General features: G+C 47.2%; 4 protein-coding genes across 15 annotated transcripts; 1 reads left to right on the forward strand and 3 right to left on the reverse strand.

Annotated features, from left to right (window-relative positions):
• Window positions 1-3,257: 3,257 nt before the first annotated feature.
• Window positions 3,258-7,887, forward strand: LOC117841610 (ethylene receptor 3). Of its 10 annotated transcripts, none has more exons than XM_072290480.1 (6): window positions 3,703-3,895; window positions 3,985-4,067; window positions 4,186-4,288; window positions 4,406-4,556; window positions 4,665-6,477; window positions 6,701-7,887. In XM_072290480.1, exons 5-6 carry the CDS (start codon window positions 4,687-4,689, stop codon window positions 7,223-7,225), a joined length of 2,316 nt encoding a protein of 771 aa, XP_072146581.1. In that variant the 5' UTR covers window positions 3,703-3,895; window positions 3,985-4,067; window positions 4,186-4,288; window positions 4,406-4,556; window positions 4,665-4,686; the 3' UTR covers window positions 7,226-7,887. The 10 variants fall into 10 exon arrangements, with proteins under 10 accessions (XP_034577929.1, XP_034577931.1, XP_034577932.1 ...); XM_072290482.1 differs by having other exon boundaries at window positions 4,189-4,288; XM_034722038.2 differs by lacking the exons at window positions 3,703-3,895; window positions 4,186-4,288 and adding an exon at window positions 3,258-3,696 and having other exon boundaries at window positions 3,896-4,067.
• A 2,209-nt stretch (window positions 7,888-10,096) lies between these two features.
• On the reverse strand, window positions 10,097-11,257 carry LOC117841488 (uncharacterized). Its single transcript, XM_034721881.2, has one exon. The coding sequence runs from the start codon at window positions 10,923-10,925 to the stop codon at window positions 10,332-10,334; it is 594 nt and encodes a 197-aa protein (XP_034577772.1). The 5' UTR covers window positions 10,926-11,257; the 3' UTR covers window positions 10,097-10,331.
• Window positions 11,258-14,615: 3,358 nt separating this feature from the next.
• LOC117841611 (calmodulin-binding receptor-like cytoplasmic kinase 2) lies at window positions 14,616-17,382 on the reverse strand. Of its 2 annotated transcripts, XM_034722043.2 has the most exons (4): window positions 16,566-17,382; window positions 16,030-16,452; window positions 15,263-15,940; window positions 14,616-15,174 (listed from the first exon to the last, which is right to left on the reverse strand). In XM_034722043.2, exons 1-3 carry the CDS (start codon window positions 16,804-16,806, stop codon window positions 15,294-15,296), a joined length of 1,311 nt encoding a protein of 436 aa, XP_034577934.1. In that variant the 5' UTR covers window positions 16,807-17,382; the 3' UTR covers window positions 14,616-15,174; window positions 15,263-15,293. The 2 variants fall into 2 exon arrangements, with proteins under 2 accessions (XP_034577934.1, XP_034577933.1); XM_034722042.2 differs by having other exon boundaries at window positions 14,616-15,940.
• Window positions 17,383-17,527: 145 nt separating this feature from the next.
• On the reverse strand, window positions 17,528-20,935 carry LOC117841612 (probable E3 ubiquitin-protein ligase RHB1A). 2 transcript variants are annotated; one of them, XM_034722046.2, is made up of 6 exons: window positions 20,776-20,935; window positions 19,733-19,889; window positions 19,079-19,253; window positions 18,869-19,003; window positions 18,238-18,347; window positions 17,528-18,084 (listed from the first exon to the last, which is right to left on the reverse strand). In XM_034722046.2, the coding sequence occupies exons 2-6, from the start codon at window positions 19,811-19,813 to the stop codon at window positions 18,055-18,057; spliced, it is 531 nt and encodes a 176-aa protein (XP_034577937.1). In that variant the 5' UTR covers window positions 19,814-19,889; window positions 20,776-20,935; the 3' UTR covers window positions 17,528-18,054. The 2 variants fall into 2 exon arrangements, with proteins under 2 accessions (XP_034577937.1, XP_034577935.1); XM_034722044.2 differs by having other exon boundaries at window positions 18,869-19,015.
• Between the last annotated feature and the right edge of the window lie 2,934 nt (window positions 20,936-23,869).

The raw sequence follows: 23,869 nt of genomic DNA on the forward strand, positions 1-23,869 counted from the left end.
TGAGACAAGAGCGGGTAGCAGGCTGGGGGGAATGGATAAGGTGGATGGGAGCTCCTTTAGTACCGGGTGGAGCCCCTAGCCAGTATTAAAGGGGCTCACGAGGGACCTCAGGGAACTATCCGTTAGACTCGGTACTAACATAAGACCAACCAGCACTAATGCAGTGGATGAAAGGTCCATTCCCCAGTAATGATCTAGATGTATAATAATATCTATGCATCTAAAAAGATAAAATGACCTACAATTTGGAACGGAAGAAGCAGCTACTGCTGCTTGTCTATCGAGATTAGTCTTTGACCTTGCACATATGACGACGGACATCTACATACTTGTACTTGCCTTTATTTGTGGCTTGTCTCTAATTTGTTACGTAATTTTTAAGCGAAACTTGACAGTGAAATGTGCGAACGTGATTGACATATAAAAAGGGAAAAGGGGGAAAAGAAAAGATGCACGCGCATCATATCGATCGACCTCTCCCGCGCATCGATCTGCTTAAAAATTTGATGACGATAGCAAGCGCGCTAAGTGTGCTCAATGAAGAAGATGTTAATAGTTTTGCCCTCGATAGATAGTATATGTACACTAGATTTAATGCTTTCTATTCGTTTTGGCTTTTATAGATTCATAGCTTTTGATATGCATCTAGCTATGGTATGCATAGATATTTAGCAAAAGACATGTACCTATAAAATCCAAAATGGTAATTTAGGACGAAGGGCGTATTTAGGTGTATAGCAAAAACTATAAATTTAGAAATATCAAAACGATCTACAATTTGGAATCGAGGGAGTAGCTTGTAAGTGATGAAATCACGACAACCAACTGCGTTCCCATTTCCTTCATATATAGTAGATTCCGTATTCAAAGTGTCCGTTTCAATTCTCAGTGAATCTAGATTTGAGCATCGGTGGGTAGATCGAGTCATGCACCTGCAACTCTAGCGCAGCACACCCATGACCCATGGTAGCTGTTAGCCTGTTACATACATCTGGAAGATCCACGGCAGCACATAGCTAGCTGGTTTGTAACGTACGTGGCCTTCTCCTGATAAACCTACTTGTGTTTACAAATGCGCATACGCAAGGCTGCTAATTGGATCGAGTTAACTTGATGACACGTGTGTAGTAATAAGAGTGTCAGCTAAAGCTAAAATAGAGTTGCTAGCTGGTATAAGGAAGGTTGAAAGCGATGATGAGACGCCGCATTCGGAGGGGACCATGCATATGCGTTATCTAGATGTTGTTGTTGTTTACTGCACTGCACACACAAAATTCTTTGTCGCACGGCACTATATATATAGCTGCACTGCATGCGTGTACCAATGCGGCAAGTGTATTTAAGTGCTGCTACGGAGGAGTATCATGTAATGTAATATCGTGCCCTCCGTTCCAAATTATAGATCGTTTTGGATTTTTATGCATCAAAACATAGAGTATATATAAATGCATAACAAAATATATAAATCTAAAAAAACCAAAACGACGGAGAAAGTAGAAAGTTTCAAGTCAATAACATGCAGCAACGAAAAAAAAACTACACGAGCTGACGAGCACGCTAGGCACATCAGTTTAAAAAAGATATACGTATAGTAAATCTCTTGTGTGTTTGTCTGAAGTGAACCATTCTAAACATTAATTAGCTACTATTTTTAGTACAATACGTGTTTACAAAATATAGCACGCATTGTATTCTTCTATGAGACTGTTTTGCTCTAGACAAATCTATTTGTATCATTTGTAAACAATTAAACGCAACGTACAAAGCTAGGCAATTTGTAGCTAATTTTGGAATTGTGGACTATATATAGAGAACCCAAAATGCCACTTAGTTAAATTTGCTCTTAGAGTTGGGCTTGGGCAGGAGGTGCATGAAAGCAACATCTCCTAGCTGCCCTAAACTAATTTCATAATGTGCACTTGGTAAATTAAATGAGAGACGTGAGAGAAGTCAAATTACTTAATGGAGGGTCAGAATGGAACAAACAAATACCATATATAGAGAATTATTCCTGAATTATGTAATAATGCAAATTGTTAGGAAGAAAACAGCCCCGTGTATTATTATTAGCTCTCTTCTCTTGTTGTTGTTACTGCACAGAAAAAAAAATATAGTAATTGTTGCATGCCACTATATGCAGCTGTAAGTGCTATGTATATGATGTAGTAATATGTATAGTAGAAAGTTGTTATTAGACTCCTAGTAATTTCAAACCAACAAGTTTGTAATTTGTTATGATGAACATATATATACTAGATTATTGAAGGTGGGGGTCAATTGCCTGAAATTAGTATTACAACAAAAAGTACATTTATCAATAGCCAAAGAAGTTGTAATGCATTTGTGATGAGAGGAGCGGTGATTTTGTTGAATGCAAGTTGCTGTTGGAAACAAAATAGGGAATGTGGAGAGTGTCACAAAACAAGGAAGTTGTTGGGCCCACCGCGAGGCGAAGGCCCATTTTCACCTCTCAGAAAAGAAAAACAGCCCATTGACAATCCAATTAAAAAAATATTCGATCTTTGAGTATCCTTTAGGCCGATCAATGGGGTGGTTGAGCCCAGAAAATATCCATTGGGCCTGTGATTTCTCCGGGGCCCAAAGAAATGGTCTCGTTTCATTTCATTCCTTATTTTTCTTTGTGTCGTGGATTGTGACTATTTTTTTAGGATGGATTATTACTATCCTTTTCGAGATAAAAGTAATTAAATTTTACTAGGCTGCAATGACGGGAATAAATAGATTTATTTACTGAGCTGATAGATGAGTAATGTGATCGATCATCTCATGCGCAGTGCAGTGGTTTGATATCGTGTCATATCAGCATATGTAGTGGTAGCCCATGTATGCGTGGATCACTGCAGATAGACGGACCCACCGACTTAGATGGTAGTAGCAGAGACATTAAATATATATCTAGATGTGTACGAAAATACATGTATTAAAAAAAGCTAAAATGAAATCTAATGATCCTCCCGCTGCTCAATGTGCAGCGTGCCTGCCTTTGACAGTTGACACGCCAACCCAACCCGCCCAGGTTCAGAGGACGCCATGCAGATCGATGCTCCTCCACCCGTCGGACAAGACGCCCGCCACCTCAGCACTCCACTTGACTTGCAGGCAGCGATATCTCGGCTGGAGCCAGCAACCAATTGCAATCTGATGTCGATGGTCTTCCCAGAAATATCCCCATCCATCTATGCAGCTCGGCCGTCCAACAAAAGTAGCAAGCAGAGCTTCTTCACGGCTTTCTTTCTTGGGATAAAGATAAGTCATCAAGAAAGAGACAGGGATCCTTCCTCTCTTCTATTCTGTTCTATCCACTGCATGCAGCACCCTTCTGTTTCCAGTTTAAATTCTACTAATAAGCTTTCTTCTTTCTACACTAAAAATAACCTTTCTTCTTTCTACACTAAAGATAAGCTTTCTTCCAGAGGAGGAGGAGACGGAAAAGACGAAAATCCACATGTTTGTTACTTGTTAGTCAGCTGACAATCAGTTAGTGCTCTTCTTTCCCGTCCCATGAAGAAGAAAATCGCAGCTTATACTGTCCGCCATGATCGATATTCTTCCTCCTCCTCCTTTTGTTACTCGACTCGACAAGGAGAAAAGTGGAAACGAAAAGAGCACCCCCTCCTTTCGTTACTAGTCTGCTCGTGCAGTTGCAGGATGCAGCCCCCCTGGCCCCAAGTCCAAGTAAGCGAAAATCCTTCATCAGATTAAACTAGATTAGTCGCGGATCCCCACTTGCCGCTTCCTTCCTGCTTGGGTTTCTTCCGAGACTAGCCAATGCCTCTCCCAAACCTCCCTCCCCTCTTCGGTTTCCTCCTCGCCGCCGCCTAGGCCTACTGCACAGCCGTCTTCTTCTTCTTATCCCTGCTTCGTCCGTCTCCAGGTCGGTTGATCCATCGGCCGCTGTTTAGTGTCTTGCTGCCCCCCTCAGGCCGCTAATCAAGACAACCTGTCGCCTACTGTCACCGGCAGATCTGGATGGTGCCCTTCCCTTCTGCCGGGTATCGCGAGGATCGCCGCTCCAGCCAAGAACAAGCGCTCACCTCAGCCTTGAGGTACCCTCTCTTTCTCCCTTGTTCTAAGGAGGGTAGAAATGCGGCAGAGATCGCCCACATCGTTTCTCTGTATTTCAGCCCCTTTCGTTGATTGATTGATTGATAAACTCATAAACAGCAGCTTCCAATTCGGAACCGATCGATCGATCGGTTTCCAATCCCAATCCCCTTGCTCGCATCCCTTTCCCTCTGATGATGACTGCGCGCCCCCAATGCTGCAGGCGAGGCCTCTAAAGTTTTGATCTTTCCTGCTGAATTCAGAGGAAGGGATTAATCCACCCCAACCTGCTGTCCTGTTTGTAATTCTCTTCTAAGGCAATTGCTTTGGAACTCTGCAGGTACGGATGATGCTAGTGCTGGAGAGGTCCCCAAGTCTTGGTCTTTTCGTCGGCCGGAATCGCCGCCATCTCGGACTCACCAAAGCTCCGGCTTGCTTTCTCCACTTGGACGCCACAATGCCGCCGACATTATAAATTGCCTAATCATATGGTACAATCCGTCTCAATTTATACGAAAGTTGCAGCCTTTTTTCCATTTCTCCTCGGCAACTTGCCAATTTGGTCACCCATTTGCGTGTCCTTGCAATCGCGTCAGCAGCGCAGCTGAACTGGACCGGACGATGCTCTGGCCAAGATTCAGATGCCCATCCAGACGCCATTTTCCCCCCATCTCCATGCGCCGCCTCCTGCTCCTGGTGCTCGCCGCCGCGCCCGCCGCCGCCACCGCCGGCGAAATGGGGTACACGCATTGCGCCTGCGACGGCGGAGGCGGCGGCGGCGGCGGCGGATTCTGGAGCCTGGACAACATCTTCAAGTGGCAGAAGGTCAGCGACCTGCTCATCGCCGCGGCCTACTTCTCCATCCCCCTCGAGCTCCTCTACTTCGTCGCCGGCCTCCGCCACCTGCTCCCGTTCCGGTGGGTGCTGGTCCAGTTCGGCGCCTTCATCGTGCTCTGCGGCCTCACCCACCTGCTGGCGGCCTTCACCTACGAGCCCCACCCGTTCATGGTCGTGCTGCTCCTCACTGCCGCCAAGTTCCTCACGGCGCTCGTCTCCTTCCTCACCGCCATCACGCTGCTCACGCTCATCCCGCAGCTGCTGCGCGTCAAGGTCCGCGAGAGCCTGCTCTGGATCAAGGCCCACGAGCTCGACCGCGAGGTGGTGCTTATGAAGCGCCAGGAGGAGGCGAGCTGGCACGTTCGCATGCTCACCCAGGAGATCCGCCGCTCCCTCGACCGCCACACCGTGCTCTACACCACGCTTATCGAGCTCTCGAGGGTGCTCGCCCTCAACAACTGTGCCGTCTGGATGCCCTCCGAGGACAAGTCCGGAATGTGCCTCACCCACGAGCTCCGCCGGGGCAGCGACGGCGAAGCCATCGTCAGCGCCGACGACGCGGACGTCCTCAAGGTCAAGGGAAGCGATGGCGTCAAATTGCTGCCGCCGGAGTCGGTCCTTGGGTCGGCCAGCGGCGGCGGCAAGGAGGGGACCGGCACGGTGGCTGCGATTCGGATGCCGATGCTCAAGGTTGCTGACTTCAAGGGTGGAACGCCGGAGGTGATCCAGACGAGCTATGCCGTGTTAGTTTTGGTGCCGCCCAGTGACAGGAACTGGGCACCGCACGAGCTGGAGATCGTCGAGGTGGTCGCCGATCAGGTGGCCGTCGCGCTCTCGCACGCCTCGCTGCTCGAGGAGTCGCAAGCAATGCGCGACAGGCTGGCCGAGCAGAACCGCGAGCTGCTGCAGGCGAGGCGGGACACCCTCATGGCGAATGAGGCCAGGGACGCGTTCCAGCGCGTCATGAGCCAGGGGATGAGGAAGCCCATCCACTCCATCCTGGGACTGGTGTCCGTGGTGCAGGAGGAGGGCCTAACGTCCGAGCAGAAGCTCGTCATCGACACTATGGCGCGGACAGCTACCGTTGTCTCGACGCTCATCAACGATGTCATGGAGATGTCCGCTGTCAACCAGGAGCGCTTCCCGCTGGAGACACGGCCATTCCACCTGCACTCCATGATCAGGGATGCCGCCTGCGTGGCGAGGTGTCTCTGTGACTTCAGGGGGTTTGGTTTCACGGTGCACATCGAGAATACGCTGCCAGACCTTGTCATTGGCGACGAGCGACGGATTTTCCATGTCTTGCTGCACATGGTTGGCAATTTGATTGGTCGGATCAATGCTGGGAATGTCACGTTCCGGGTGCGTGCTGATGATGAGGCGATGGAGGACCAGAGGTGGGATCCATGGAGGCCAAGCTACTCCGGTGGGCACTCGTCGGTTAAGTTTGTGATTGGGGTGAAGAGGCAGGAGAGTGCTGACTCATCAAGCTCGCTTGCACAGTTCTTGCGGAAGCCAAGCACTGAGGGGTTTGATCTCAGGCTCAGCTTCAGCATGTGCAGGAAGCTTGTGCAGGTACTTTGAAACTTGTCTGCTTCATCATGATTGATGCCATTCACATAGTACTTGAATCTGACTAGTACATTTGAACAGATAAACATCATTTGCTTTTGTTTAAAATTTGTTTGCTTATCATGTCGAAATACAAATTCAGATAATTGTCTTGTGAGTAGATCACATGGATCAATTATGTTTCAGTGACTAATCTTGTTGTCTTCCTTTTTTATCGTTACCACAGATGATGCAAGGAAACATCTGGGCAATTCTTGACGGCCAAGGTCTCCCAGAGAGCATGACCCTGGTCCTGAGATTCCAGCTGCAACCATCGCTCTCGGGCTCCAGCCTCAGAGGATCATTTGATCTTCAGTACCCATCGCCATCAAGCCAAATCGCAGGCCTGAAGGTTCTGCTCATCGATGATGACGACATCAACCTAGTCGTGGCTCGTAAGCTTCTGGAGAAGCTTGGCTGCACTGTGTCCTCACTCCCCTCAGGTTCAGGGTTCATGAACTCCGTCGGGCCCACCTCTACCTTGTTCCAGCTCGTTGTGGTCAACCTGGAGATAACAGCAGTAAATCCCTTGGATGTTGCCTCGAGGATCAGGCAGTACAGGAGCACGCAGTGGCCTTTGGTCATGACGATGACATCAGAGCATAACGTGTGGGAGAAGTGCGCCCAGTCAGGGATCAACGGCGTCCTGAAGAAGCCACTTGTTCTGCAGGAAATAAAAGATGAGCTGACACGAATCCTTCAGAACACATGAGGTTTCTTTTGCTGTGCGCCAAGAGATCTGATCTGTGTTGCCGTGACCGACAATGCCACCATCCAGCATAGCAGGGGTAAGAACTCGACAGATGTTTGCTCAGAATGGCCACGATGACGCCGAGAAGGCATTGGCTGTTGAGGGTTTCTGGTGTATGGTGTCCTTGCTGGAGAATGTGTGGAAGAGTAAATACTAGTGCAATGGCAATGTGCCATGATGAGTCTTCGAGATGGGGGAAGTATTGGCACCTGAAGAAAGAGTGTGTGATACTGAAAAGTGTCCTTCATAGAAAATTAGGTGATACTAATGACGATCAGCACAGGCAATAATAAGGCTGAATGTTTTGGGGGAAAACGAAGCAGAATTGTAATTTAGGAAGTGAAGAATCATCCGAAAATGAAACATTGGTGCTGGGGAGCAGAAAATGTGTGCAGGAGTGATGTGTGCATGTGTCCCTCTGATGAGCAGATTGCCGATCTCAGCCACTCGTATCGGAATGAAAGAAAAATAGGCCTAGACTAGATAGAAGAATAACTTGTTTGATTGTTGCTGGTAGCACATAGGTTTCCATGGAATCAGCGTGCCGCTGCCCACTGGTGATGGTTTAGCTTTTAATCTACTCTGTGCTGCTTAAAATCGCTACCGGAGGTGGTGGTTGGTTCCTTGCTCTTGCATTATAGTTGACTCGGGTCGAAAAGAGATGAACAGAGCAGACATGTATCTCGAGCTTAGAAGTGGCCATGTGGGGAGCTTAGCGATATGTGGGGAGGAGGATCGAGACGACGATGAAGTTGGTAGGAAAGCACCAGGGCCGCGTTATCCGATCGATCGCGATTCACCCAGACTCCCGCCTCCACCTCTCTTCATCGCCTCCGTATCAGCCGCGCGGTCACGGCGTCGCCGCCGGGAAGCCTCCGAGTACAGTAAAAATCAGGATTCTCTGGCATCCGAATCGCCACCAAAGAATCTGCCAAATTCCAACATTGCGATCGAGTAGGTCGCGGCGGCTGCAATCGGATGAGGAGGCGGAATCCGAGTGACCCGTCGATGGAGCACCGACTGCGAGTCCATGCATGGATCCGCAGCCGTGGGCTCTACTACTTTATATTTCCCGCAAGCGCCGGCGCAAAATTGATTGATTAATTCACTCGCAAAGTTGTTCGAGTTGTTGCGGTTGCAGGACGACAGCCAGGCAAAATTGATTGATTACTTCACTCGCAAGCTGTGGAGGCCTCCTGCCCCAGGGATGGATGCCGACGCGTCCCTCGCACTCGCAGCAGGATTGTTCACCTGTTCATCCCACCTTTCTGCAACCTTTCAAGCTAGTTGCTGTATAATCTAATCCCTAGCTAACCAGTTGGTGTACTTGGAGCTCGCCTCTGTCTGTGTATAATTCTCTCTTTATAAATTATACAAGTCCTGGGTTTTTTTTATTGGATGAATCATATATTGCAGTGGATATGATGCATCAATGGGACAATGATCAATGTGCCTGTATTGTACCCTCCTGCATTTCCTTTCTTTTATCCATGGCGAACATTGATCCAACCTAAAGGAGTGAAACCTCTATCTGTCTTGGGCATCAGTCATCAGATCAGAGGGATCCTAAAAAAAAAAGCATGAAACTAAGGCAGCAGGGTTTTTTTTTTTTGAGCTTCGGAGCAAGCAGACGACAGGCCATGTACATGGTTGTACATTCAGTCCGTGGGCAAATTAAGCAACTTTGTTTAGGACTCAATACTGCAACCAGACAATTAGTTCAATTTGTTGAGAAATTAAAATAAAATACAGGTTCGCTATGATAAATCTGATGCACAAGTGGCATTGTGTATATCTGAAGCCGCTTGCAGCCTGCCACAAACAAACAACAACTTTTCAACGAGGAACAAATCAAGCCGGTTCAACAACCTTTCCAGAGAATTGGTACGAGATCTTGAAAGTTTGAAACTAACTCAACTATTTTATTCATCCACTTGTATGGCCAAAAGAAATCCCCAAATCCATTAAAATCAGACATATGTCAGCATATAAGGATATCATATATCTTGACTGAACTACCGAGCTCATGTCATAATATTGCGAATGCCGTCTCTTAATGAATTTGAATTGACTGAGTTAATCTACTACATACTTTCACCAGGGACAATATATATATATATATATATATATATATATATATATATATATATATATATATATATATTATCTGTGTGGATTCATGAAAAAAATAATATACTTCTTTCTAAAGGGGAAGAGATATATAGTTAGATGCGTTATACATTTATACTCCACTAACATGTATCAGTTGGCCCAAAGATCAAATATCTCGCCATGGAAAAAAGAACTTCCAATGTAATTAGGAGTTTTGGGAAAACTTACGAAGTAAAAGGTTCCAGTTAGTCATCCATGCCTATTTAACAGTAACTAGGAGAAGTTTTCAGATATGCAGATCATTTTTGCTCTGAAAAACAAAAATTAATATCTTTGTTTTTGCTAACATGAAGCGCAGGCATTTCAAATAAGCAGCACCCAAAAGAATCGGCAGAAAACTTTGTAGAGAGCGTACAAAGCAAAACCGCTTGATATATAAAATGCTTTTCAATCACATTGCTATTGTAATTTGTAAATCATTCATAAGATCTCGCCAGGAAATAAGTCTGTGGTTCTTTCTATCATTTAGTCGCTGATCGATCTAAAAGCACACCGGAGACAGTTAGTTTGGTTAGCGAGAGAGAAATGGCAGTAAGCAGTACTCTGAAACCATGGAACTGAAGATTCAAATAAACAGCAGCCAAAAGAATCAGCAAAGAGCTTCGTTTATAACAACTATAATTAATCCTCACAGAGCAGAGAGAGATGTATCGTGTACGAAGTAAGATTGATAAACAGCTTTTTAAAGCATTAACAAGATGTTTATAATTTCCTCGCTGATGGATCTAAAAGCACTGCATGTAGCTGCTACATATGATGATTCACGTGACGATGTGAAGGAAGTACTCAGCTAATCGCGGAGACAGTTAGATTTGGTTAGCGAGAGAAAAATGGCACATGCGCGTATATACATACATACTCTGAAAAGCATGGATCGGAGCTGATCGAAGAAGCTTCATGATCCAGCTGCGCCGCCAAGCCTGAGCTCCAAGTCCAGCTCCTCCCCTCCGCCATGATCGCCACCGTCCCCGTCTCTCGCGTAGCAGCGATCTCGGTGGACGTCTCCGGCGCCACCTTCCTTGCCGCGACCGCCGGCGGCGCAGTCACGGCCGAACAGGCGCAGCTCGTACGGCCGCTGCAGTTCCGCCGCGTGCAACAAGCCCCCGCCGGCCGCCATGGATGCCCCGCTCGCCGCCGGATGCGTTTGGCCGAACGCCGCCAACACGGGCATCGTCCTCGTCGTGGAGTATACGTACGGCTGCTGCTCGTAGCAACTGCTGCTGCTTCCTTGCGCCGCTGCCGCCGGCGCTGCTGGCCTCCCCCTGTGCCTACGGTGGACGTTCATGTGGCCGCCGAGCGCCTGCGCCGTCGGGAACCCCCTCCTGCAGAAGGTGCACTTGTACGGCTGCCTTGTTCCCTCGTCGTCCTCGTCGCCGCTGCCGGCGCGCTGCTGCTTCTGCATCAGCTCCTCCTTGTCGTCGTCAGCCTCACCGCTCGGGGACGACGTCCTTGCGCCCTCGTCCTTGTTGGTTTCTTGACTCAAATCCATGTGTGTCGGTCAGAGACAGAGAGATGAGCCTGGATCAAGCTAGGGTTTAGACATTGCTCAGTCAGTAGTCTTGTAGCTATGGCCATCATCAGATGCAATGTGATATGGTCAAACACGACAAATTGAAAGACGGACGGTGCATTAGAATAGCTAGCTGCCGTGAGTACAATAATCACAAGCCTAGTGTACACTGATGTGTGTGTTACTCTTGTTAATGCATCTTCTCGTCATTCTGCCGGCCTGAAAAGTGTTCTTTTTGGTGATCAAATCAAGCAGTTCGGCTTGGCCAGCAGCCGGACTTCTTCTCCCTGCAGGTCTTTGTAAGCTTGCGCTTGGAAGTAGTGCTTTCGTCCTCACACCTATGTGGCAGTGACTTGTTCGACTTGCAAATGTTTCATGCCTTTTTTTCTTCTTTTGCGTTTCATATGTTGAGATGAGATGGATATCAATAGCAAGGACTACCATTGGCCCATTACTAGCTGCCCACGGAGGCCGGCCCTGTCTAAAGCGGGCCTGTCAAAGCATTTGCTTTTTGGTAGCCTATCAACTTCCAAAGTATAGGTACATTGATGCATGTCAACTTTCTTATGGCCATTATGCATTGTCACTGAGGATCTTAAGAGGGGTGAGAAAAACAACCAGGGGAAATAAACAACTGTACAAATCACACAACTCCGCCTCATCTCTTTATGGTTTCCTTTCACATGCTGGAAGAATAGAAGTGGTTGCAATCAGGTTCATATTGTTGTAAAAGTTGTGCCTAGAGAAAATCCACCCTGCTTTTTGTATGAAGGTTACTAGTACAGATTTATCTTAGTAATTTTTCATCAGTTGAAATATATAGATGATAACAAGAACCAGTTGATTTTGTTATGTATTCTTTTTCCTGTAATTTAGCTATGTTGATCATACATAGTTCATAAGAGCAGAAAATGACTCATGCTCCAAAGTTCAGGTACAATTCCTTTAGCGCTGCAGAAACTAGCATGGTAGCATCGATGCTACCACTTCCAATTATATTACATATAACTAAAATATCATTTTAAGATTTTCTTGGCACATTTCGACGCTACTGGTGGCTAAGATGAATACATTTTTGAATTTCACGCATCATTTGAAAATCAGGCATCACCAAGCTAGCACGCCAAAAGAGGCAAACTAAAACAGGTAAAATCTATGTAGCCAACAAGATGCTGAAGTCATACAAACAATTAAGGTCCATAATCTAAGATAACAATGCCACTGGTGCTCCTAATTAAAAAGGAATTCTACAGAAAGTGATGCACAGAAATGTGCTCCCTCCGTCCCAAATTACTATTTGTTTTAGCTTTTCTAAGTACATATCTTTTGCTACGTATCTAGACATAATATATATTTAAATGCATAGCAAAGTCTATGTATCTAGAAAAACCAAAATGAATAGTAATTTGGGACGGAGGGAATATGCAATAAGTAAGTTACTATTTAGATGAAACTGCAGAGATTCCTGCAAAATCTAAAATTAGACGCACGACGGCACGACTCCAAATTCATAGACATCTAAAATCCAACCAAAGGAGGCATGTCAAATTGCAATTCCTCAGTTGAACAAGAGCCGTGGACTGAACTTTGCAGGAACTAAATAGCATTCGTAGCGGCCGCTACAGCGGTAGTGGTACGCTACCGCTACTGCTATAAGGTAGCGGACCCAAGATAGCATGTTTGGACGCGGCTGCTATTGTCCACTATTGGGGCCGTTGTTGCTCATGTTAGACCGCTATTCGCTACATTTATGATTTAAGTGATATTTGAATATAAATTAAATGGTAACAATAACGTTTCAATTAATTATTTAGGTAATATAGAAGAATTATGGATGATAAATGAATTTTTTTACTAATTATATCTATGTGATTCTTACCATGAATGTAAATGCTTTTTAAAGTAAACTTGATGTTAATATTTATATATACTCTAAAATTGTGACTATTTTTTGAATTCCGCTATTTGGATTTAGCGCCCGCTATAGCACCCTGCGCACCAGGCAGCTGGAGGGAGCTGGAGAGTAAGATGATGTCCTGTGCATTGAGCTGTTACCAACGCAAACGAGCACGGCGTCGAGTTTTGCCTTCGCGCTGTCCCCGTTCAACGCCGTTCATGCCGCGACCGGCCAGTTCCGGCAGGTTCCACGAACATGCTCCGACGGGCCTTCCTCTGATTCAACCATCCGCGGCGGATCAATGCCATCACCGGATTGAAAAGCGAGACCGCGTAGGGTAGCGAAGGAGAAGGCGAGAGGTGGAGGAGGATGTCTCGCCGTCGCCGTTGCCGGACGGGAACGGGATAGCGGGCGCAAGAGAGGACTAATCTGCAAAATCCAGGGGGTTTTGTGCATATATTCGGCGGATCGCGATTATTCTTTTGCAAAAGTTTCACAGGGCCTCCTCGTTCCCGGTCCAGTCGCCGGCGGCGCGGCGGCGCCGATGGCGACGGATCACCCCTCCAAGCTCGCGCGGCATATGAATATATGATAGCCCCATCCCGCTCCTCCTTCCATAGCCAGCAATAGCATCATTCCCCAGATGGAGGACCCCGTCGACAGCGTGAAGGTGTTCCATGTCGTTGCCGGCTTCGGCGGAAGACCCCGGCGTGGAGGACCTCCTTCCAAAGCTTGCATTTTGTTTCATGAGTTCTAGTGTCTCTTAACAAGCTGCAGTCCTTCAGCACAAAACAATTTACTACTGAAAGCTATATCTCATTGTCTAACAACAAATTCCACGGCTAGCCTGGAATAGTCTCGTCTTCTCATTAAATCTTTCAGTTTCTCTGTATTCAGGTTCCAAGTTCCACGACAGCAACTTAGCATGGCAAGAATCCATCAATTTTCACGGCGGCTCTGAAGTTGGGGCTCACCTGAACCCAGGCCATCCTCCATTCGAGGCGGCGCGTGCAGATGCGGCTCTTGGCCGGCGGCCAGGTCGCCAGTGCTGCTCTGCTTCTCCTGATCAGACGGCGACGGCGGACCACCGTACCACGGCCTCCGGCGTCCGAGTTCGACGACCTGAAACGTCGCGGGAAACGCCTCCGCGGCTTCGGCATGGACCGCCGGACTACTGCAATCGAGCGCGAACCCTCACGAATGAGTCGATGGTCAGCGCCTCTCAGAAACGATCGGGAAAGATCGAAATCAAGAAGAATGCCTGGAACCTTTGGGACTGTCAGCAATCCGATGGTATGAGAGCATGACAATTAACAAGTCAGAATGGCGCAAAGATTGATTACAGCGTGGACAGATTGCTCAATCAGATTTCATCAGAGTCTGCATCGCCGGAGCCGGCGGAGCACCGCGCCACCTCCTCCGGCCTCCGACTCTGTTTCTGACGAGGCAGAGCGCGCCTGTATTCAGTCGATCTCGACCGCACAGGTGGCATCTGACGAACGCTGCCCCCGCCTCACGCCGCGGCTCGCCGGAGCGCCGCCGAGTTCCCGCGGTCTCTGGCTTCCCTCCCTCTCCTCCCAACCGCTTTGAAGCATTTCGGCTCAGCTCTGCCCAAGAGCTCTGCTGCAACTGCAACTCCCCGGGACATCTGCAGGCATGTGCCGGCCGGCGCGGAGGCGGCTTGGAGCAGCATCTCGTACGATGAGCCGCTGAACGAACGGCTGCTAGCAGCCTAGCAGGGAGGCAACCAGGCAGGCAGTGCTCCGATGCTATTTGCACCCAAAGTTTACATTTTTGTTTCATGAGGATCACAAGGTTCCAGTGTCTCTTAACAAGCTGTAGTCCTTCAGATTCCTAATTTACACAAAACAATTTACTACTGAAAGACATCTCATTGTCTAGAGACGAAATCTAGTGCTATAGCGGAACCGCCTCGCCTTGTCATTCAATCTTTCAGTTTCTCTATATTCAGATTCGAACTTCCACAATAGAGGCAAGAATCCAGCAATTTTCAAGGCGTTTGGCAGACTTGCAGTGGCACTGGGATGAGACTGAGATACGGAGGTGGCCTTAGGTGAGGTGATACAGGATGGGACCTGTACTCGATGTCTTCAGAAATTGGGCTCACCTAAACTTCTGAACCTGACGACGACAACGAATTCCTGAACCTGAACGAACACTTGCCATGCTGATCGGGGTCGCTGCATTTGCTCTTTCTTGCAGCAATTGGGGGATACGGATACTTGCGAAGAAGGTTCAAGCACTGGTGGAGCAAGTTCTGAAGATGCTCAGGAAGAAAGCTCAGCAACTCCATTTATAAATGCATAATAACTGTTTCGTGTGTATTTACAGCAGAGCAGAGTTGATGTCAGTCAAACCAAATCAGTTGAGTGAAGGGATGGGAAAAGGATGTACGCACTATACTGTAATAATACGGAAGGATCTTCAGATCAGATCCTCCAGAGGTCGCCAGTGGGTGGGTCGGAGGGCTGTGGCGTGACGTCGGCGGCGAGCATGTCCCTGTATGTCTTCCTGATGGCCCAGAGCGCCTTGCAGCATTCGCTCATGGCGGGCCTGTCGTTCCTGACGGGCACCATGCACCGGAACGCGAGCTCCAGCAGCATCTCGAGCGCGCGCTCCGCGGCGGGCGTGCGGGCGAGGTGCGGGTCGAGCACGTCGGCGGAGGCTCCGGCGATGAACCTGGCCATGGCCCAGCGCGCGGTGAGGCGCTCCTTCATCTCTCGCTTGGCCTCGATGGGGCGGCGCGCGGAGGCGAGCTCGACAAGGAGGACGCCGAAGGAGTAGACGTCGCTGCGGTCCGTGAGCTGGCACGTCTTGAGGTACTCCGGGTCCAGGTACCCCGCCGTGCCCTTCACCTGCGTGGTCACGTGCGCGGCCGCCTCGCCGGCGCCGAGGCGGGCGAAGCCGAAGTCGGCGACCTTGGCGCGGAGCGAGTGGGTGAGGAGGATGTTGGAGGACTTGATGTCGCGGTGGATGATGGGGTGGTCGGAGTACATGTGGAGGTAGGTGACGGCGTGCGCGACGTCGATGGCGATGTCCAGCCGCGTGCCGAGGTCAAGGAACCGCCCGTTGCACCCTGATCGATCGATATGATTCTGGTGTTAATTAGCTGATCGATGGATCCGATTAAGCTTGATAAGCAGGAGAATGAAGGTTGTTAATTACTGTCGAGGTGGTCGCGGAGGGTGCCGTTGGGGACGAACTCGACGACGACGATGCGCTCCTCGCCGCACTCGATGTAGCCGTAGAAGCGGACCAGGCTCTGGTGGTCGATGCGCGCCATGATCTTGACCTCGCTGCGGAACTCGACGTCGACGTGGGGGTTGTGCATGCGGTGCTTGGCGCGCTTGACGGCGACGGTGGTGCCGTCGGGGAGGACGCCCTTGTAGACGGCGCCGAAGCCGCCCTGGCCGACCTTGAGCGCCGGCGAGAAGTTGCTGGTGGCCCGGAGGATCTCATCCATGGAGAAGACGGAGCTCTGGAACTGGAACGACGGCCGCTGCTGCTGCCGGCCGCTGCCGTTCCGGTAGCCGCCGCCGCTGGACAGGTAGAGCCCGCGGGCGGACGGCTTGCCGGTGGGCGCTGGCACTGCGATCGCTCGGTCGCGGTCGCGGAATCAATTAATTAGTAATGATGACAGTAGCAGCGCAAGTTGATGAATGAATGAATCAATCAATGAGCTGCGAGGACTTGAGACTTACGCGGCGGCTTCTTGATCACGTCAACCGCCGGCTCCTTGCTGCTCCGGCGCTTCATGGAGGAGGTGGTTGAGAGGGAGGTGAACCAGACCCCGATGGAGCGGAAGAGGGACCTGAACGATGATGAGGAGGATGATGAGCGGTCGGAGAGCGGGCGCGACCAGGCGGGGCTCCACGCCCAGCGGTGGTGCTCCGGCGTGCGGCGCCCGGACGACGAGGGAGCCAGGGCCCCGCGGCGGTCCATGCTCCGGACGGAGTCGCGCGTTGTGCCGGCCGGCCGGGATCGGCAGACGCGGTCGCGTGGACCTCGGCTGCTGCTGCTGCTGCTGCTATGTTATTGGCGCGCTGGCTAAGGTCGAGGCGTGTCCATCCAATGCCGGCCAGCTATACAAGCCGAGCGGCGGTGGCAGCGTCATGGGGACGGGTGGACTCGGCAAACGCTGATGACGAGAGGCAGCGGGGCGGGGGAGTCGTTGGCTTGTCCCAGTTGAGATTTGGGTGAGGGTGCCCGAAGAGTCCACTGACGACCCCTTCTCTCTGCAACAACACCCTATGTGTAATGTATTCCTGACAAAGCCATGGCGAGTCATTTTCTTGGAAAATTCCATCCAGTATTGTATTAGCTCTTCTTTCTTTGGAAGCAAGCACATACAAGACACGCCAATACATACACTGTTGTATTCTTGCTGTCCAGGTGGTTCATCTGCCATATCTAGTTTAGTCAACGATAGCAACACCAGCTAAAAGCCTTCCAACAACAACACATCTCCCAGCGGACAAAACTATGCGCACAGCCCGTGTCGCATGTTTCAATAAGCGTACTATAAGATGACCAGGGGAAAAAGAAACAAGCTTTACAGCAAGGGCCTTCCAAGCGCAAGGGACCCGGACAGAAATGAGACTCTATCTGCCACGTGTCACTTTACTAGAGATGTCAGCCAGAAGCAAACAAATATTCAACGACATGACAAGAATTCCCTGTGAATTCTCAAAATGGTTGGGAGGATATTAATCAGTTTTCCCCTGTCACATTTTTGGACTACTGTACAAAGGAACCTTATGCATTTTCCCTATCACCTTTCCAATTCCAATGATCTCCACATCCACTAAAACGGAAATAAAACAAGGAACCAACACACGCCACAAATTCTCAAGAACCAAAAGAAAACCAGGGAGCAAATTTCAGGGTATTAACTTTCATCAACTCACTAAAGAACCAACCAGCAGTGGTGGATACATGTATTTGCCATCTAGCACCTGGGTAACCCTCCAGCTGTCGTGAACAGCAAGGCTCCACACAAAAGGTAACCAGAACAGAGATAATTTTAACCCATTCCATGTCATTTTCTTCTATAAATTATTTCCCAAAATTCATCCTATCAGCGTCTCCACCCATCTCAAGAGCAGAGTACTTGCTCACCAAAAGAATCCTAGCGTCAAGCCAACTCAACAGACACCGCCACCAAGAATGGATCCACCACAGTCAACAATGCTATTCGTACATCTCATCTATCAGAGTTATCTGCGAGATACAACAGTACATCAAGCTTTTAGATAGACAAGGGCACCAAAACGTTCTTAACAAATAATCTAATCTGCTGTAGCAGCATGCTTCAACTGAAAACCATATACAAGAAATGACAGAGAGATAAACATCCTAAATTGGTGTACTAACCTGGTCGCAAACTGGGCAAGTATCGCTTCTCTCCATCCATTCAAGAATGCAACAGAGATGGAAATGATGCTCGCATTTGGTGATAGAACGGGGATTTTCTTCATCATATTCTGGTGGAAAGACAAACAAAGCTTGTCAGTGGAATCTTCTAGTTCAGCAAAATTAGCTTTGTATCGTTAGTTAACGCATCAACTGAAATTAGTCAGGGTACCATTCACAGCAGAAAATCATATATGCAGAAAATCAAAATACATGAAGAAAGGATGCATAGATATTACATCTTCTAACAGACAAATTCACAACACCAGCAGTTGTTTAACTGGCAGATCTTAAGTAATGAATCACTCTCCTGTTATTTCACAAATGTAGCTGTACTTCATGTCTCATCCAACTGAATGCATATATGCAGATGAGAATTAGGATTTAGGAGAAGTTATATAACTCTCAGCCTGGTAACAATAAGAATGCAGGTCTACAGTAAAAATACTAAAATAGCAAAAGCTTGTGCGTGAAGTTTCACAAGTTAAAAACTGACCAAGTAAAGATAGCATCCAACAGAAAAGGTATTTCAGAATCCTGGTATGTCAACATAATGAGTTGCTGTTACAATCAATGATCAGAAAAAACAAACCTTCAAGACAGATTGGACAAACATCCTCCTCATCAGGCTTATCCTCAAGGGTACCTTTTTCGCATGACTCAAATTCACCCACCTTTGGGGACTGCTGCCCTTCAGTTTTGGTTTTAATGTCTGACTTTTCCAAATCTGCAAATGGATCTGAAATCAGTGTCATGAGAGGTTAATTATCATCAGTCATGCCCACAGCTAGTCAGTTTTTACCAGGATTCTCTGCAACCTTCAGGCCAACATCATAAGGCAAAGGTGCAGGTGGTGCTCGGTAAGTGTCAAGAGTGGATGTATCAAGATTTGTGTCAACTGCAACTATAGCAGAAGTTGGAGATGCTCCATCAAAGGCTGAAGACAAGGGTTCATGCTCCTCAGGATTTTGTCGATGCTGGATAAGGCAAAGGAAAGTTAATTTAACAGAATGAAAGTTAGGTGCAAACACAAAGCTAGTGCTGAGTCAGCTTATGATTTAATCATGTTCTTTTTCTCCCCTTTTTGCATAAAGAAGCGACCATCACATAAGCTATACTACAGCAACTGTGATATTATTGACAGAGTTTGTACTGCTGAATTGTTGAGGACTAAAACCAACAACAGGGAGATTCACAATCCAAGTAAAATAATTCCTCCTGTTGCATCGGAACGGAAATATAGCTGTTAAACTTTTAGCATCCTTATTAGCCTATACAAGTGACAGACAAGTACTATCTGGGTCAGCTACAATTAAAGCATGTGCGAGACACAGTAGAAACCAGATTATCTTTGGAGTTAATAGCTAAAGGTGACAAAAATACATTCTGAGGATTGAGCTGGATCTTTTGACATGAAAAAGCAAGACGTAAGTAAGACAAAGCAGGTTTTACATACGTAGATATGAACTGGAGCTCTTGATGAGCAGGTTCTATCTGATTCAGATGCTCTTGATGAGCAGCAACAGCAGCCACCCATTGTATCCTGAATGAAAAGCTTACTCCAAACTATCCTCTAGCTGCTGCTAAAAACCGAAGTTCCGCCGTTCATATCCCTGGACAAATAAACAACCTATGTTGGTGCAAGAATGATAGGAAATTATTGCTATAAATAGAAAACGGTGCACTTGTACGCAGGATGATACAGAAAGTACTAACACACAGCTAAACTACTGCAACAATACTCACTAAGATATTCTTGATGGTTTGCTATAATGGAGTCATGGAGATGATTCTTAATATCATCATTTAAACTGCGGCCCAATACCGACTAATTAATAACTAATAGATACCGGAATTGAAGAGCACAATAATCATTGGGGAAGCCATGAAGCAGGAATTTTTCAACAATCCCATGGGAGAGAATTATATCCAGTGAAAATTCAGGAAATTTTGCACGGACAAATTGGACCTAGTGGTTGTAAAAAAACAGATTTGTTGGTTCACACAAATCAGTAGTCCTTAGATTAGTTATGCTAACACGATTGGAACCATTACTTGCATAATAATTTCACTCTTCTGAACTTGACAGATTACTGTCTGGAGGTATTCGAAAGGCTATCACAGATCAGAACAAAAGAGGCAAACCTCCTAACAGGGTTTTTATTTGAACACAAGAAACCTTCCAAGGCGAGCAGTCCACTCAGCCAACCCCTGATGGCTTAACACACCAACGACAAAACCACTCCCTAATTGGACGGGGAAAAAATCTAAGCGGAAACAAATATATCTACTACGCGATACCCAAAAGGAACTAGGGATATGGTCATATTCAAGGCAATCGCCGCTACAAGGAGGAGATTCTGTGCAGCGCACCACAGAACGAACCAGGAAAGCAGATGCTCTAACCAAGACTAACCCCAAGAGATTAAGCAGGAAAGCACTTGATAATCAGCCCGGAACAGCGCAGGATCGAAGCGGAAGGCGGAGATTAGTGGGTACCGAGGACGAATTACGGAAGGGGAGCAGGAGTGGCGGCGCTTCCCTCGATCGCCTCGGGAGTCGCGCGAGCTCTTGGGCTCCCTGCCCTGCTTGCTTGCCTTCTCTCCCCTCTCCTCCTTGGAGAGAGGACTCGTGCTCGGTGATTCCGGGAATTCAGAGGGGGTTTTCTATAAGACTGACCGTCTAAGTGGGGGGGAAGATGGCTAAACGGCGAGACTTTTTCCACCAAGTTGGGACTAGCTCCTCCTAAGCTACCTGTGGGCCTAACTGTTGGTGGACCCACGTGTCATGCACTATATGCAGCTATAGGGAATCAGATCCCTCTGTGTACTTGAACTTGGCTTTTTTTTCTTTTTCTTTTTGCAAAAGGGTATGGAGTGTCCCCGTGAGAATGGAAGGGAAGGATTGAGATTGCCACGGGGACAGGACACGTGGACGCATCCAGTTCGCTGACAGTGGGCCCGCCACTTGGACGGGACGAGGCTGTCAACGTCGGGTCCTCCATCCATCTTTTCCGTTTTTAAGTTGGTTGGGATTGTTGGCCTGTGCGTGTGCGATGCCGACGTGGCCTTGACTTTTCTGACTTGACAGCCAGATCACGATGGTTGAGGTAGACGAACCTGGATGGAATCGACAACCCGGAGGAGTAACAGTAAAACGATCGATGGAGATTGTTGGAGTTTCTTGTTTGGACGGTGGCTGGCAGTTGGACCACTACTGATGAACGCACTCTGAACGCTACTGGTCAGGTATACGAAAGCCGATGTTAATCTCAGTAATAATGAAATACGAATTTGTTATTTTACTAGCATCAATCAAATCAAGTAGCATCACATCGATGCATTGGGCTAAATAAATAAAGAAAACATAATCTAAAATTAAATCGCATCCACTATTTAATTAAAACTATTGTTTATCGTAACGGTCATTCGAGCATTGCATAATTTTTTCTTAGAAATTCACTGATTTCTGGGTGTTAGTATATATATAGCTGATGGATTGACATGCTATGTTATATTGATTCTTGGTTTTGATAGAAGTAAGATAAAATTAGCAACGGATGAATAATTCAATCATATCTTGTGAGTTTATGAAGTGAAAGCAAAGTTTTTGAAAGTAGTAGGGCTATTGCATGTGAACAATGTATACAAAGTTTAGTTATTATTTTTATACGTAGGAAATAATTAAATATATTTTATACTTTTCCATACCAAAATAATAGAAAACACATATTTCTTTAAAAAGATTATGGGACACACTCAATGTATCGTAGATCCCACCAAATGATGTACCTGTCCCATGAGAAAGTATGCGGATCCAACTTGAACTATGGGTCCCATGTGAGGTCAAGATGCGTGAGGTTGCTCCAAACCTAGGAGTTCTAGTATATCTTATATAAACTAGGCTGCGTAATGGCGACGGAGGTCCACGGATTAAGCAACCCGTGATCTTTGTTTACACGCTTATAACAACTTCTTCCTTTTGACTTTTGAGATGGGCTCGATACGAGCAGCCTTTTAACATCAAAGGAGAAGGAGAGAGTCACGTGCATATGCATATCATTTTATTTTTGAAAAATACGGTGAATGTAAGCATACTCGTCACTACGAATACACGACTTCTTCGTTGGTTTGCTACATGTCCTGTAGCCACGCTCTGGTGAAGCATGCGGGTGAGGCATATGTTTGGTTGCATGAACGTTTGCATTGCTTAAGAGATAGCTCACCATAAACGCAGCGAGGAAGTGTTTCCCACAGGCCTGGCTCACACGATGGATTGGTTTGCGCTACTATAACTAGGATGTATTAAGTAATACGTACTAATGTATCTTAAAGAATATTATGCCACAATAAGATGAACTAAGGACTATCGAGTACAATAATAATGCAAAAAAAATATTGTCATCAATATTATTCAACACTTTATTTATCTAGTGCAACTTGTCTCTATGCGCGTGCAATCAAATAACATTATTTTCCTTAGCTAAACTCAATAGATACGCTAAGTTTGCATACACCTAAGCTAGCTCATGGATAGAAGCGATAGATATTAAGGGTCACTTTACTCCCCTCCTTCTATTGACGCGGAACTGCAGTATCAAAGGAGCCGGAGCCACAATTTGTGGCTTCACTGGCTCCTCCTTTGTTGTGAGAGGGAGGGAGAGGAGAGAGAAAACCGGCTAAAGTGAACAGCGCTGCTACAGTGTTTGTCGGGAGGAGTTGGAGCTGGCAAAAAAAACTCTACTAAACTGACCCTAATTCAAAAACAAACTACACGGAAGCATGCAGCTGCGACAACGGCGCACCATGGATACAATGATGCGCAACATACAGATGCAATCGAGTTTTGCTACCTTCAACATGCGTGCAACATGACAGGACAGGATCGATCAGGAATATAATTCCCATTCAGGAGCACATGCACGTACAGACGGATGTAGCAAGCACACAGTAACAAGATGGGGCGAGCAGTGACAGACAGGACGAAAGCGAAGCTACTAACCTATACGATATTTAGGATAAGCTAGTTACTTTAAAATGATTCTAGCTACGAAAGCAAGATTTCGGTGTCCTTGCTTTTGCAGCTAGAATCATGAATCGTCCTCCATGACTAGAGCAGACAACGAACTGACGTCCATCTCCGTCGGCCGGCTATCCAAATGGCCGCTAGCTAGCTGCTACTGCTACATGTATCCATATGCAACATGCATGCATGCATGGAGTATTTCCCAAGTTCGGATAATTAATTTTTATATTACATTTCCACCGTTCAACATTAGCCTCCAGCTTGGTCTTGAACTTCGATACACTAACTCCACCGTTAATAGTTCATACAAAAACAGTGACGATCGACGGTAGATGAAAGTAGAACATGTCCAATTCAATCCACTCAAGTCCTTGTCCATTTCCCCACTTTCCTTTGAACTTTTTGGTCTACTACCTAATGCTAGGATTTTTTAAATGTGCATATCTAACCATGGCTAACTCGTTAGGTCAACTTGAAAACCCCTTTTGATAGAATGGTTAAAGAGTTGGGCTCCGTTTGGTAGAGCTTCGGCTTCTCATAAAACGGCTTCGGCTTCTTCGGTGGAGTA

The sequence above is a fragment of the Setaria viridis genome, chromosome 1 (assembly GCF_005286985.2).
Source record: "Setaria viridis chromosome 1, Setaria_viridis_v4.0, whole genome shotgun sequence".
NCBI lineage: Eukaryota > Viridiplantae > Streptophyta > Magnoliopsida > Poales > Poaceae > Setaria > Setaria viridis.